Below are 16440 nucleotides of genomic sequence, written 5' to 3'. Positions count from 1 at the left end.
GCAAGGAGAACAAATGTGGGAGTATAAATGTAAGGCACTGAATAAGAGTGACAATCTCTGCCAATGAACACACTGCTGTGTTTCTGGGTACCCGCTGTCGTTCACGACTTTCCTTGAGTTGAAGCTTCCTGGAGCTTGCCTTGCCTCCCGGGTGTGATGTGCTGCGTGCCTGGAATTCCCAGTTTGCAAGGTGAGATCTGTCCAGGATCTCAGAGATCACACTCCTCAGGCCCATTTTATGGGAGACCAGAAAGTGACCAGCCCAAGGTTACATGCTGGTGGCTGAACTTAGCTAAAAGCAGGTATATTACAGCATCTGCTCACCTCTCCTGGATGCTGTAGCTTCCTGAGTCCCTGGAAGTCACCACCAAAATTTGCCGGAGAACATATCTTCTTAGTTGAACAGATTGGTAACACTCCTATTCATTTGATAGGCGTGTGGCATCTTATTCATTTGATAGATTATAAATAATAAAATATAAATAAATATTTTAAAAGGAAACGCAGGGTTGTTGTTTTTTTTAATCACAGAAAGATTTTCTAATTATCACTGTTTGGGCAGGTCCTTATTTTTGTCTGAGTTATGAGCAAAACAATGTTCCCTAAGGCATTTTCATACCCAAAACAGACACTCTCTTCTGCAAACTGTGGGAGCAGCTCTTCCGTGGCTCTTGTCAGTGAAATGATACGACATTACGGTGAGAGAGTGAAGGAGTGTTTCCACAGCAAATGGGACGCTGAAAATAGTGTCTAGAGCGAAAGTAGGATGAGGAATTACTTCTTCATTGTTTCCATGGAAAAATAGGGACATGAGAATTCTGTATGCACTGACTGCCTCTGAGGCCTGATAGGTCTGGAGACTTCCTTAAAACCAGTGGGATGGCATCTGCTAACAGGGTGACTCTTGAAACAACTGTTCATCATTTCACTGCTGTCTTTACGAGCTCTCCATTTTAAAGGACTGCGAGACTGATTTATTTCACATAGGTATGAAAGTTTTTCATGACTGTATTTTTATATCTAGTTGCCTATCGCCTGACCATGTTGAGTCTTTACAAAACTGCATAAGGGATGCTGACCCTCTTGCGAAGTTGTGATGGAGGCAAAGCTTGCTGTGGGGGCACATGGAGTCCTCTTCCAGCTCAGAGACCTGCTCCGCAGATGCCCTAGGCCTGCCTTCTCCAGACGAGGTCCCTTTCTACCCAACCCCTTCAACTGTCCTCGTTCTAGAAACTTCGGCTAATAAACTAACATGCTAGTAAATGAACCCCTTCAAGATGTAAATGACAAGTATAGATTACTGTTTGCTGCCTCTATCACCATTTTGCAAGGGTGTGTGTAATTTCTTTTTTAAATCCTGAAAAAAAAGCCCTAGGAAATGCATGCCTGTCTGAACAATGTAGACTGTTTAGGAAAATTAGTTTTGGCATACTGATTAATCTTGTTATCTTGTTCAAAATTTAGAGATCTGATACTGCACCTGTAAATTATACTGGCATTTATTAAGCACCTACTTACATTTTCAGCATGGTTAGAGGCAGAAAAACTTAAAACTGGATCCTGGTATTGTTATCTGATGAAACAAAGCAAAAACACAAGAAGTGAGGACCTTGCCAAATACACTTTCACCCATTCGGCATACATTTAAAGATCACCTGTGAGGTACAAAGGACAGTTTATAGTGGGGGAAGGCTGGGGATAAACATAAAAAAGTGGGTGAAACTATGTTACCTTCCCTCAAAATATTCAAAGTCTATTAGAAAATGAAAACACATATACACAAATAGGTGTAAAAAAGGCATTATGTGATAAATGCCTAAAATGGCATTTATCACTTTAATGGGAGGTCAGAGAAGGGCATAATAATTTAGGGCTGATGAGATTAGAAAAGATTTCAAACTCTTCTAGCTATTGATCTGTTTCTTACCTTCTCTCTTAAAATGAAAGAAAACAAAAACTTAATACTTACACATTTTTGTTTTAATTTTTATCAAAATTACAGAAGATTCAAATAGTTCTACAAAGTTATTAAGACAAGTATCTCCAGCCAGCCTACCTCCCACCCTTGCATTTCTCCCTCCCGGACACAACCACTTTTACCTCTTTTAGCAGATTGCTTTGGTGTCCTTTTCTCTAACAAACATACTCGTATCACCATTTCTTGACTTTGCAGTTGTAGGCATTATCTATTGACTTACCGTTACAAAAGAAGAGAATTTAGCTTTATTTCCTTCTAAGGCCTTTATGACACATTACTTCTTTCCCATTCCTTTACCCTTTCAGTAATTAATTTTGTAATTTTGCTTAGATTTATATTCAGTGCTTACATTGTTATGACTATGAAGTACTGTTTACGATTGAGTCATCTGGTAAACCATGATGAATCTTTCCCTTCCAAAACTGGTTTTTGTTTTCCCCATCTTCTTTTTCACCTGTTTGATCTCCTATCCCAGACCTGCTGAGCACTAACAAATCTTTTTCCAGCCAAGTTTTCTCTCTTGATTCTGAAACCTGTATTAATTCAACAAATAATAAAAACATCAACTGACCACCTGCTATGCATCTGACACTGTACTGAGACCAAGCACGTTGGACATACTCTCAGTTAATTCACATGATTCTATTTTGAGCTAGGTACCATTGTAAATAATACCTTTTACAGATTAGGAAGACAAAATTTAGAAAGCTTATGTGCAAACTTGCCCAAGCACACAGCTAGTAAGTGGAAACATAATGTAAATTCAAGCAATGGGACTCTAGATCCTCTGATCCTAATCACCTATGCTCTATAATCTTCCAATGAATACGTATCAACTGGAAGCCACCGTAAGTTTGGCACGGTCTGCACAATGATCAATAAATCAGACTATTCCTGCCTTCATGGAGATCACAGTCTAGCAGGTATGACACACAAAGAAGATGATACAGTAAGAATGCAGTGGAGCACAGAGGATAAGTGAAATTAGTAATGAATAGAAGAATACATAGAAATTAGACAAGAAATTCTTGCATTTAAAAAATATGTATTTATTGAGCATACACGATGTGCCAGGCACTGTGCTAGGTGCTGAGGACAGAATGTTAAGACAAACAAGAATTTTTCAGGCTGGGAGGGAAATAGAAGAGAGAAAAATGAATGATCCAGGCAGAGGAAACAGCATGTGTAAAGGCCAAGAGATAAAAGAGCATAAAATGTTCAAGGCACTGAAAACAATTCAGAATAACTATAACTGTAATTGTAAGGTGGGGGTAGGGGACAGTGAGGTATGACGTTGAAGAGATTTTAAAAAAAGAACCAAATCAGAGAGGTGTGTGAGGTGATGTTAAAGAGCTCGGGCTTCAATGGTAAATTTGGAACTCAGAGGGTGCCTGTGTAGAGGGGGCAGTGATCATATCTGTGTTTTAAAAGTACTTCTTTGACTGCAGTGTGGAGAATGGATTAGATGGAAGTATGGCTGAAAGCAGAGAGAGCAAATAGTAGTTTGTTGTATTATTTTAGATTAAGCGGTTACTATGGTCTGGATTAAAGTGAGGGTAGAGAAAAGTGGATGCATTTCAAAGATAATTAGGAAATAGAATTGTTAGGAATTGGGGATAATTCATTCCTTTTTGGGTTTCATAACTATTTATAGAATACCTAGTATGTGTCAAGCATTATGCTACACCCTAGGAGATACAATGGGGAAGGCAGAATCGATTCCTTATAGTACAGACAGAAAGACAGAATGAGACAAATAATTGTAACTATGGTAAGTCTTTCAAAGGAGAAATACGAGGTGCTTTTAGAGAGAAATCTGACCCAGTCAGACCAAAAGTAGGAGTCAGAGAAACCTTGAGGAAGTAACTTTTTTGTGGTAAAATACATATAACATAAATTTTACCATTTTAAACATTTAAAAACTGTACAATTCAGTGGCACTAAGTGCATTTACAATTCCCATTTATTTAGTTCCAGAACTTATCACCCTAAGCGGAAACCCTGTACCCACTAAACGGTCTCTCTCCATTGCTGCTTGGCAACCACTGACCTGCTTTCTATCTTTGTGGATTTGCCTGTTCTGGATATTTCGTATGAATGGAATCATAAAACATGTGGGTTGTGTCTGGATTCTTTCCCTGACCACCGTGTTTTCCAGGGATACCTGTGTTGTCGCATGCATCAGTACTTCATTCATATTTACAACTGAGTAATATTCCATCGTAGGTATGTGACACATTTTGTTTATCCATTCATCAGCTGTTGAACGTTTGGGTTGTTTCCACTCTTTGCCTATTGTGAATTAGAGCTGTGATCAATGGATTTTCACATACAAGTTTTTGTTTGAAGACATTTTCAAATCTTTTGGGCATACATGTAGGACTTGAATTGCTGGGTCATATGGTAATTTTATTATACTTATTGAGGAACTTCCAAGCTGTTTTCCGTGGTGGCTGCACCATTTTACATTCACACGAGCATCGTATGAGTGTTCCAATTCCTCCGCACCCTCGTTGATACTTACTGTCTGTCTTTTCTATTATAGCCGTCCTAGTGCATGTGAAGTGGTGTATTACTGTAGATTTGATGTCCATTTTCCTAATGACCATTGACATTGAGCATCTTTTCATATGCTTATTGCCCATTTGTATATCTTCTTCGGAGAAATTTCTATTCAAGCCCTCTGCCTATTTTTTAATTGAAATGTTTTTTGTTGTTGAGTCGTAAAAATTCTTTATATATTCTGGATACTACACCCTTATGAGATACAAAACTTGCCAATATTTCCTCAAGTGATGTGGGTTGTCTTTCACTTTCTTGATAATGCCCTTTGATGCACGATGTTTTCAGTTCTGATGAAGTCCAACTCATCTACGTTTGTTGTTGTTTGTCATTTAAGTCCTATTTAAGAAACCACCGTGAAATACAAGGGCATGAAGATTTGCCTCTGTGTTTTCTTCAAAGAGTTCTATAGTTTTAGCACTTAAATTTTAAGTATATGATTTTGAGTTGATTTTGCATGTGGTGTGTGGCAGGGTCCAACTACTTTCTTTGGCATGTGGATGTCCGGTTGTCACAGTGCCACTTGTTGAAGAGACTGTTCTTTCCCCATTGAATGCTCTCGGCACCCTTGTCAAAAGCAATTGACCACAGATGTATAGGTTTATTTCTGGACTCTCAATTCTATTCTATTTACCCTTATGTCTGTCTGTATGCCAGTACTGTACGATTTTGATTACTACAGCTCTGCAGTGAGTTTCAAAATTGGGAAATGTGACTCCTCCAACTTCGTTCTCCTGTTTCAAGATTGTTTGGGCTATTTTGGGTCCTTTGCAACTCCATGTGATTTTTAGGATTGGCTTTTCCATTTCTGCAAAAAAAAAAAAAAAAACAGTAAACCCTATTGGAGTTTTGATAAAGATTGTATTTAATCTGAAGATGGTTTAGGGAAGTAGTTCATCTTAATATTAAGCCTTCCAGACCATGAACACGGGATGTCTTTCCACTTATTTAGGTCTTCTTTAGTTTCTTTCAGCAAAAATGTATAGTAAGAAATGACATTTAAGTTGACTGAATGTGTGGAATGAGAAGGGAAGGAAGTGACCTGGGGTGGCATCTGAGCTCAGGGTTCAGGCATCTGACAGAGTGGCTGGTGACCTCTTCGGTGGGAAACAAGGGCAGAGAATGCAAGGAGGAGACATTGTTGAATTCAGTTTGGCTGTACCAAGACAGTGCCTATGAGATATTTAACCCACATGGTTAACAATCCTCTTTTAAAACACCCTTACTTCAGCAAGACTGGACATTTTGTATTAAACATGACATTTCAAAGGTGAGAGTTCTTTTTCAGATTTCTTTGTCATCAAAGGAAAAAAAAGTTTGGTATAGTTTTTATGTTGTGTATTTTATTGCATTTTCTGTACTGGCTTTATCATATTGATAAGCTATTATACATTAACATCAAGCAATTAGACTCTCATTTAAAACAGTGTTCTTAAACATTATCATAAGAAATAATTTTTTCTTTGAATTTTAACATAGTATACAGTTAAGGTTTCCCTACCTTTGGATAATGTTGGCCCCTTCGTACTTACCATATAATTTTCCTTTTAAGTATTCTGCAATAGATGGCACAAGTCAAGTACAGTATACATTTAATCAAGTATGGAAACATTTTCTTACATACTCTCTCATGCCCCTCTCCCTGCATCCTGCCCTCCCCACACGAAACGTGTGGTAAGTGCCCTTGGTGGCTCCTTGGCAGCTCTTACAGGAGGTGGATACAGACTGAAGTTAATGTTATGATGATCTAATGCTTTGCCACTTAGCAAAGGTTAATTCTGCATATTTACTGGTATATTATTTAATATTAGCAAGAACAACTTTTCTGTATATTATTCTGTAACATGTTTATAAAAGGATATCTTATTTTTAATCATTCAATTTTTTAAACCAATCTGTAATAACTCTCTTGAATTAGATGAGTAAACCTCAAGGTTTTTAAAAATCAAAGTAAAATGAATATATATCATGAATTTATGGTGGAATGTTAGAGTGCTAATGAATAAACAAGACCTAAATCAGGGCACTAGCCTACATTACTGTAGTCATAATGAACAGTGATTACATAAAATGAGAAACTGTCTACATCATATGAATACTATTAATGACAGGACTTTTTTTATTAAAATGGCAAGAGTACAAATAGCTTATATCAGTAAAATACAGTAGTGTTCAAATTGTAATATCAACATTAAATCAAGGCCTATGGACAGAAAAGGGAAGAGATTTGGGAGATTTTAGGGCAAATAAGGAAACATCACTGAACTTGTTAGTCTACATTATAGACAGCTGCCATAGGCAAAAAAAAAATAAATAAAATGGCAATTAAGTTGATTGCAGTATTTTAATATTTTAAAGAAAACGTATTAAAAATACAGATTTTTATTAAAAAATCCTACATTCTTGACAGATATAGATAGCATCACCTACCTTTCTAAAAATAGTAGGGGTAAACACAATTGTAGAAAATGTATGTTAATTAGTGGCACAATACTATGCATTTAAAAACCCTGACACACTCCTACTATCTACTGTTCTCAAGTCAGATTATGGCCTGGAATTTATGTCAGCTTGGCTCCAAAATGGAAAACGGGGTCCTAGGCCAGTATTGGTCAATTGTGCCCAGGTTGGCACAACTTCTCTAGCCATGAAAGCATAAATCACAAAGAAAAAATCAGTTTTGTAAAAACACTTTTCCCTCTTTTTATAAGCTTCTTTATTTACTCCGGATAGTTAACATAACCATGTTCAATAGTGAAGTAAGCAGATTTTACACTCACTATTACTGTATGGATAGAAAGAGCCATATGCACTTTTGTTTTTATAAGTCATCTCAGATCGCTGTGATATGGCACATGAAAACAGAGATTCAGAGGCACAAAGTTAATAAATACATTTAACATTGTTAAGCATTCAAAAGATAATGCAATCATATAGCAAAAAAAAAAAAAAATCAGTTTGTAACTTTGACCTCTCCCAAGGATGTGAAGAATTTTTCCACGTGTCAGAAATCTCTATAGCAAAGATTCCTGCAAGAGAGGAAAAAATTACATAGATTAATAGTTTTAACTCAATGACTTCACAATACATGAAAAATCTATTCTAACATTACTTAGGCAATACTTGAGATTTCTTCCCCCCAGCTTCTGTGAAGGAGAACAGATACAATGTACTTTCTCACTCAATTTTCACAAACTGTGATACATCCATATCATGGAATAATGTTCAATAATAAAAAGGAATGAACAATTGACATACAACAATTCGGACAAATCTTATGGACATTGTGGTAAATGAAAAAAGTCTCAAAGTTACAACCTGTGTGTGATTCCATTTATATAATATTCCTGAAATGACAGAATTACAGAGATGGAGAAGAAATTAGTGTTTGCTCGCGGGTAGGGAGGAGGACGCGAGAACTGTGACTACAAAGGTGTGTCATGAAGGAATGAGTTCCCTGGTGCTGATGGCGCAACTCAGTACCTCGACTGAGGTATTATTACATGTGTGGTATGTAAAAAAACTGCACACACACACAAACAAGTGCACGTAAAAAGTAGTGAAAACTGAGTAAGGCCTATAGACTAGTTCACTGACTACCAATGTCAGTTTCCTGATTTGTAAGATATTGCCATTGGGAAAAGCTGGGGGAAGAAAATGGGGGAAGGATACGTGGAACTATCTGTACTATTTTCGCAAATACCTACAATCATTTCAAAATAAAAAGTAAAGCGAAACAAAACAAAACCTCGTTATAGCCATACAACGCAACATTACTCAGCGGTTAAAAAGAATATCCAGTAATATCTGATACATACAACAAACTGGATAAATCTCAGATATATAAGGGTGAGTGAAAGTCAGCCACTATAGACTACAGACTATCTGATTCCATTTATATGACAACCGGAAAAGGCAACACTATAGGAAAAGCAAACAGATCACTGGTTGAGGAAAGTAAATTAAGTACATTGACCGTTGTTTGGATAATAGCTGGCAGTCAGAGGATACCATTTAAAACAAACAGCAGAAGCTTACATTTTTTAAAAGAAGGATTAAGGCTACTATTAAAAATATTAATGAAAAGGTAATCTATAATAAAACACAATTCAATCTTTTGAGTGTGAAAAGAAATGTGCACAAAGAAGAATAACCAAATTGAGAAAGAAATACAGTAAATAAAACATGGTTAAACACAGTTATCATAATATAGGATAATATGACAGAGTTGAGACCAAATTAAACTGCCATATCAATAATGTAAAGGAGCTTAACTTACCTATTTTAAGAAAAGAATTTCAAAATGGATTATAAAGCAAAATTCAAATCCATGCTATATACAAGAGAGATACTTAAATGCAGTGATTCAAAAAAGCTAAAAATAAAGAGATGGACAAAGATTTACCAGGTAAATGGAGACAATATGGAAACAGGAGTTGTAATTCTAATACCAGACAAAGTAGATGTCAATCCTTCCTCCTTCCAAAAAAATTAAATGCATCAGTAAATAACCATAAAAGCCACATTCACAATGAAGATATGACAGTTCAGAATATCTATGCAACAAATAAAACAACAAACTACCTATATAAAACAAAATTTATAGGAGATACAAGAAGAAATAAAAACATATAATAGGAGATTTTAAGACACCATTCTTAGTAAAATAGGTCATGTGAACAAAAATTAAATGACATTATAAAAGAACTAAATAGATACATTACACTACACTCTGATAAGAAAGAACGTATCTTCTCAAGTGCACATTAACTGTTCACAAAAATTGATCATGTAGTAAAGTACAAAGAAAACATCAGTAGTTTCCATAAAATAGAAATATTACAAACAAGAGTCTCTAATCACAATGCAGTAACACTAGAAATTAGAAATGAAACCAAAACAACAACAACAAAAAAACCCTTTTCACTGGAAAATTAAAAGATATTCTATCAAATAACTCCTGGGTAAAGGTGAAAATACAAACAGAAATTAGAAAATTTCTGAAAAATAATGATCACAAAAATACCACATATCAGAATCTATGTAATACATTTAAAGCAGTGATCACAGAAAAAATCAGAGCCTTGAATGTCTACATCAATAAAAATGAAAGAATGGCAATAAATGAATTAAATTTCTAACACAAAAAGCTAACAGAAAAAATTCCAGCATAGTAAATGAAAAGCTAGCCCAAGTAAGGAAATAATATAAATAGAAACAGATATTAAGACAGAGAAATGAAAATAGGTTAAATCAGTAAATCAAAATGCTGGTTCTTTGAAGCAATAAACAAAGTAAACAAACCATAGGCTAAGGCAATCAACAAACAAAAAGGGGAAGCACACATATACAAATAAGAAATGACAGCAGGATATAACTATTGATATAGAGGAAATTGTAAAATTTATAAAATACTGCAGTGGTTACTTCTGTGCAAATAAATTTGAAAATCTGGATAAATTTTAGACAAATAAAGTAGAGATAGAAAGCTTAAAAAGACCAATTTCCAATGAAGAAATAGAATAAGTTATCAAGGAAGAACATGCCAAAAAAAAAAAAAAAAAAGAACGACAGCTATGTGGTTTCACAGGTAAATTCACCCAAATCCTTACAGATCAGATAATTCCAAACTATATAAACTGTTTCAAAGCACAGTAAACAAAAAACTTTCAAATTCTTCTTTTGAAGCAAATATAACATTGGTATCTAAACTTGATAAAAATATCACAAAGAGAAAATTATAGACCAATATCACTTAAGAATATTGATACACAAACCTAAAATAAATAAAATTTTAATGAACACTAAGAAAATAATACACTATGATCAAATAGAGTCTATGCCAGAAATTCAAAGATGGGTCAGTAGCTGAAAAATTTATTAATATAACTCACATATTAATAGTTCTAAAGAGAAGAATCATATCTTCATAGATACTGAAAAAGCCCTTGACAAAAACATTCTTTCCTAATAAAAAATCTTGAAAAACTAGGAATGGGTGGTGTTTCCTTAATGCCATAAAACATACAAACCTCAATCCTAATGCCAGCATCTTACTTAATGGGCAAACTGTAGAGGCATTCCCACTAAAGGTCAGAATTAAAACAAGGATGTCCACTTTTGCCACTACTATTTATCATTACTCTGAAGACACTAGTGAATACAATTAACTAGAGAATACAATTCAAGAGATAAAATAGGAAAAGAAGAAATAAAAATTATCTCCTTTTGCAAATAACATGATAGTATACTTGGAAACCCCTAAAGAATCAAAGACAAACTTAATGAAACCATAAAAGAATTTAGCGTGGTAACATGATAGAAAATTAACATGCAAAAATAGCATTTTTTGAAGATACAATAAATGAAAGAAACCCCATTTACAATAGCAACAACAACAAAATAAAGTATTTAGGAATGAATTTAACAAGAAATGTTCAAAACCTATATAGAGAAAATTACAAGCCATTCCTGAAAGACACAAAGCAAATTTGAACAAATGGGAAGAAATCTCTTCTTCTTGGTTAGGATGTCTCAACATAATCAAGAAAAGTGAAAAATGAAAGCAAACTGAGACAAATGAATCTAATGTTATTTCAAATGTATACGATGACCACAGTGAAAGGGAAAAAAAGAAAATTAATCCAAGTAGTTTAGGAACATAGTATTTGACTATATGCCCTCAAGACTCGGTTAAGGGTGTATACAGGGATGGGAAGGAAGAACTGTAAACAGATTCTGAGCATTTGAGTTGGTCTGTTTATTGTAGTGATATAGGTGAAGAAATTCTGAAAGTATTTTAGATGCATTCTGGGACTGAGCAAATAAGTAACTGTGCCACTGCTGTTGAGTAGGTATGTTGATGTTGAACCAGATTCTCACTGAAGAAAGGACACACAAATACAGAGTGGAAGGAGGCAAGGAAGAAACTTGTGACGATGGTTCCAACTGGAGGTACTGGTTACTGTTTAAAAACGTCTGTTGTGGGGTGGTGGGAAGAAAGCAAGAGACAGAGGGAGAGGGAGAGAGAGAGAGGGAGAAAGGAGGACGTAGCATGTGAGAGTGTGTGAGATAGCTCGTATGTGGTCTCAAACACGTAAAAAGCAAATGGGGATGGGGCGGAGGGGATAGCTCGAGTGGTAGAGCACATGCTTAACACACACAAGGTCCTATGTTCAACCCCCAGTACCTCCTCTAAATATAAACAAATAAATCTAATTACCTCCCCCAAAAAGAAAGAAAGCAAATGGGGTAAAATTTTAATAATAGTGAGTATGGGTAAAAGGTATACAGATGTTCTTTGTATTATTTTATTTTTATTTTTGTTAACTTCTTGTAAGCTTGAAGCTATTTCCAAATAAAAATATTTTTATAAAATTTGTAAAATACCGGAATATAAGATATTTTCCCCTGAAAATTTAGCCTATTACTTTCCTAGAGTATATGTATTTTATGGTGCTGTTAATAATTAGCCAATATTTTGTTAATGAAGGTATATGAGAAAAATGTGTCTTGTAGAAATTTTTAAAAATCAGATTTTAAAAATATAATTTATGTAAACATTAGATAGAATAGACACCTTTCTCTGGTATATTTATATAAAACTGATTAGCAGTATATTTTTGGTCAACATATCTAATTATGTAATCATGTTTAAACAGCACTACTAATGACAGACTGTTACTGAGTTTTCTTATCCCCTCAAATATGCAGTTTCTATTGCTATGTGGTTCCCGAAGAATGGATCCTTAACGCACTTACTCTTCTAATGATCGATCTAGGCCTCGGTCAGGAGATCGATGGTGAACACGTTCTGGTGAATGACATTTTGCATTTGGCTTCATCGCAGAACTCAAATGATAAGCATTACTTGAGTAATTCTGGCGGCGAAGTTCTTGCACGGCCCTCTCCCTAAAGCAAAATAATGAGGCTTTCAAACTTTATCTCCAGTGACATTATTAATACTGTCATAAAACTGTAGTTAAAATCATACTTGAAAATATAACCATCATGAAATAACCAAAATCTGTTGTTCTCTAAGAAGCAATGCTCTCCAGGCTGAACACTGCATAGTGTTTGAAAGGCTTACCTTTCAAAGCGCTCTGTCCCTAGCTGTCTCTTGGTAATGTCTAAATCAGCTTCCAACTGCGTTACGACATTCCTGAACTGGGCCACGTCTCTACTCTGGATGGCCCTGTGTAAAGGAATGTAAGAGTGACAGCTAATTAAAGGTAAAATATGGCTAGGACTCCTAGAGTACATGAAACCATGCTGGCAATGGTTTCTCGCTGGATCCAAGCAAAATTGTGATTTTAATAGACGTATTAGCACATCGAAAATAATGCCAAGTTTAGATGTAGTAAATGTGCAAAGTAGCCTACTAAAAGCCTAAACTGTCCCAGCCCCATTCAATTAGTTAAACCTTCCCCGTCTCAGTTTCCCAATGTTTAGATGGGGTGATATTATTTATTATCTCTTTACTGCAGATCATTTTTACAAGTGTACTTTCAGGTATTATACATATATTCCAGTGCATATAAGACTGGACACACTAGCACCATGATTAATATGCTCTGTGTGTGTATATAAACATTTAAGCAACCAAATGCCTTATGTATATTTGTAGTGAAATTTGATATATCCACTCTCTTCAATTTAACAGGATAGTCCTTAGGGCTAAACAATGGCTCAAAAACCCTGTGATAGAGCCCCTATCATAAGGACAATAATGACAGAGACAAACGCTGCTGGCACAGGACATTCTATCCTCGTTGCTGGCTTTCAGGACTGCATTGTAGACTGCTGGAGTCTAAACTTTAGAGAATAAGAACACAGAAGCTTATCAGGCTTACCAGTTCTAAGTGGCAGTACTTACCAGCAAGTCTAAAACAGAATGTCCCCCTTAAGGTGGGAGTTTTGGCACACTCCACTGAGGCAGGTTTCCACCTCCAGTTTGAGAAAATAATCCTGCAGAACTGGTTGAATGTATCACAAAAGCCCAACTGCAGTGACTGAAAAGAATGGCTCAATCACAGCTGCCACAACCTAAAAAGTTTCGGAAGGAAACTGGCCCTGGCTTTGCAGCCTTGGCTCAGCCAGGGGCTCCTACAAGTGGCTGATTCCTGAGACATTGCTTCCTGTCCTTCCCCACATCCCACACTAGGATGGGAGGGCAGAGTTGAGGCTGGATGAAAGTGTTGCAGGTGGACAGATAAGAACAGAGGCTAAGGGTCCTCGTCAGGTTTTGTGGGGGGTGACCAAGTTTAACAATAAAATACTCATGATCCAGGCAGGCATTTCCACCCAACCCTCCAGTCCTGTAATAAGGTGCTAAAGGCACTAGGGATTCTTTTTTTAAAAAGTCAAAATCAATGCTCTGGGGGAAGCCTGCAGCATTCTGTGAATACATGGTTCTTCCAGGTACCCAGTATATACTTATAGGTACATAGAGAAATACTGTGTGACAAACAGACTAGGTAGCAATACAAGGTAGGTCCAAAAATAGAAAAATTCTTCTGGTTTCAGAGTACTTAATTTTTTTCTTATCTGGTTATAAGATTTCCTAAACATAATATTGTTAAATCAATAGATGTTCTCTTATACGCAAAGCTCTGATGGAAAAAATTATGGCACTAAATTGTCTAAATTCCAGCTTTAGCCTATAATGTACTCAAAATTTAAGAAATATGACTTTATGTTATCATATTGCTAGCCAACTCACATTTTATTTTCTGCCAAACAAAGGTGTTCTTTAAGAAGCTGAATTTCAGATTCTTTTTCTTGAAGTGCTATCTGAGACTGATATTCTTTGTCTCGATTGGCCACCAGCAAAGCTTCTAGATTCTGCATGGAGATCCTCTCATTTGTCATCTGACTCCTGAGGAGTTCTATTTCAGAACGAGCAGAATCTAACTCATTCTCCATCTGTACAATAACAGGAAGACACCTATACTTATTCCCATTTGTTCACTTAACCGATTTATTATCAGAGACAAATTTCTGTATTATGTCATAAATTTAATTTCTTGATTACAAATCGTGTCCTCCTTACCAGATACACACACACACACAGAATATCACTTTCCCCAACCCTCTGATATCAGAAAATTCATTTAAGTAAAGAGTATGATTAATCCCAAACTGCAAACAACTCCCATTTTCAGCTTTGATATTTCTGAATATATTTCTGCAAGACTGACATGGTAGTATCTGTGAGTACTGCTTTGTCTTGAGTTAGGTGAGTTACAAACACCTAACCACCAGGGATGGAATGTCATCGTATTCCATAGTTAAGATAAGGAGCAATTGCATATTCCCTCTCTTGCATGATCCTATGGGAAACTTCACTTTTTGAAGGTTATCTTGAGCCTAAATAATGCTCTGTAAGCCAAATGTTTCTTCAAGAGGGGGAAAACCAGACATCACTATTTAGAAAAAAAATTATTCCTATCTCACAATATACATTATAATAAATTATATGTGCATTTTTTAAAGTTAAATGTGAAAAGATAAAACTCTAAGAAAAGAAAGTTAAATAAAATTGAAATAATTAGGAGAGGAGTAGGCGGGTGGGGAAGAACTAGAAACAATTAGGTGTAGACTAGAAACAATTTAAAAAATGATATTTGACCATAGAAAAAATAAACATATTGATTATCATTATAAACAACCAAAATTTACAAGGAAAAAAAACAGATAAAAATAAACTCAGCAAACAGTTAATATCCTATATAAGGAAGATGAACAAATTGATGAGAAAAATGAACTAATGATATGAACAGACAATTTATAAAATACAGCTAATTAGTAAACATACAGAATTAATGCACCCTTACTAATAATAATCAAATAAAAGTTAAAGCAAGATTAATTAGTAATTAATCAGCCAATCATTAAATAAATTTAGGTTAAAAGAATATCATTAAAGTTATAATTTAGCTGGATAATCCTCAATCTCATGGTTCTTTGTTGATTGATATGTCAATGTGTTTTATAATTCTTTTGGCTAAAAGTAAATGCAAATTACATACTCAAAGGAAGAGTTTCTATTCTGACCTTGAATTGTTTGGAATACAGCATACATTAATTTCTTTTACTTTAAAAATAAAATCTCAAGTTGAAAGGCATGGCTTGATGTGATATTTTATAAAAATAGTTTGGTTTTTTTAAATTGTGGTAATTTTATGGTAATAGTAATATTGAAAGAACTATTTTAAAATGTATTACATACCATTTCTATCTCTTGATCTTTAGCAACCAGCTGTCGATTAAGAAGTTCTTTGCTTGAGTCAAGTTTAATACAAAGTTCCCTTGTGGAAGACAAGTCTGCAAGGGCAGATACTTTTTCGAACTGAACCTTCTGAAGCTCCTCTTCCATCTTTACAATAGACTTATGTAAAGTAGAAATCTGGGACTTGTAGGACCGTTCTGCATTTAAGTGCTGCAAGGACAAAATTATTATATATAGAGACGTTTTCTTAACTTAAAAAAAAAAAACGACAACATGGAAAACAATGTGGGGCAATCTTTTAATGATAGTACTTTTAGATTACAAGGAACTTTAAATGATATAGGTGATAACAGTATGTACAAAACATTCTGGGAAAGAAATTCAGGTTTCAGATTTCTATATATAAAATCCATGAGGAAAGTGGTCAACTGGTCATTCTTTCTAATGTACTTAGAAAACAACTTATCTCAATTAAATGTCTCAGACCCAAAGCTAGTTGAGATTTACATGTTTAGCCTATAGTTCTGTCTATATTTGCTATAGTTTCAATTATTCTATAATATAAATATCACCATTGTTAAAGACAAAACATCAGCCACTTTCACTCACAATACCCATTTTCCATTCTTTTTTTTTTTTTTTTGTGGTAGAATGGCTTTTTCTTTTTTTT

At 35.0% G+C, this 16440-nt stretch overlaps 1 protein-coding gene across 4 annotated transcripts in view; it reads right to left on the bottom strand.

Annotated features, from left to right (window-relative positions):
* Window positions 1-3828: 3828 nt before the first annotated feature.
* TSGA10 (testis specific 10) overlaps window positions 3829-16440 on the bottom strand; it is a 61262-nt gene continuing 48650 nt past the window's right edge. For all 4 annotated transcript variants that reach the window (XM_045519645.2, XM_010959056.3, XM_010959057.3 and 1 more), the window contains 5 exons: window positions 15771-15980; window positions 14262-14464; window positions 12630-12734; window positions 12302-12451; window positions 3829-7569 (listed from right to left, as the gene is read on the bottom strand). In XM_045519645.2, the coding sequence (XP_045375601.1) occupies window positions 7545-7569; window positions 12302-12451; window positions 12630-12734; window positions 14262-14464; window positions 15771-15980 (693 nt within the window). In that variant the 3' untranslated portion in view covers window positions 3829-7544. The remainder of the gene's footprint in view (window positions 7570-12301; window positions 12452-12629; window positions 12735-14261; window positions 14465-15770; window positions 15981-16440) is intronic.

The sequence above is a fragment of the Camelus bactrianus genome, chromosome 28, assembly GCF_048773025.1.
Source record: "Camelus bactrianus isolate YW-2024 breed Bactrian camel chromosome 28, ASM4877302v1, whole genome shotgun sequence".
NCBI lineage: Eukaryota > Metazoa > Chordata > Mammalia > Artiodactyla > Camelidae > Camelus > Camelus bactrianus.
This window is presented reverse-complemented; position numbering and strand designations above follow the sequence as displayed.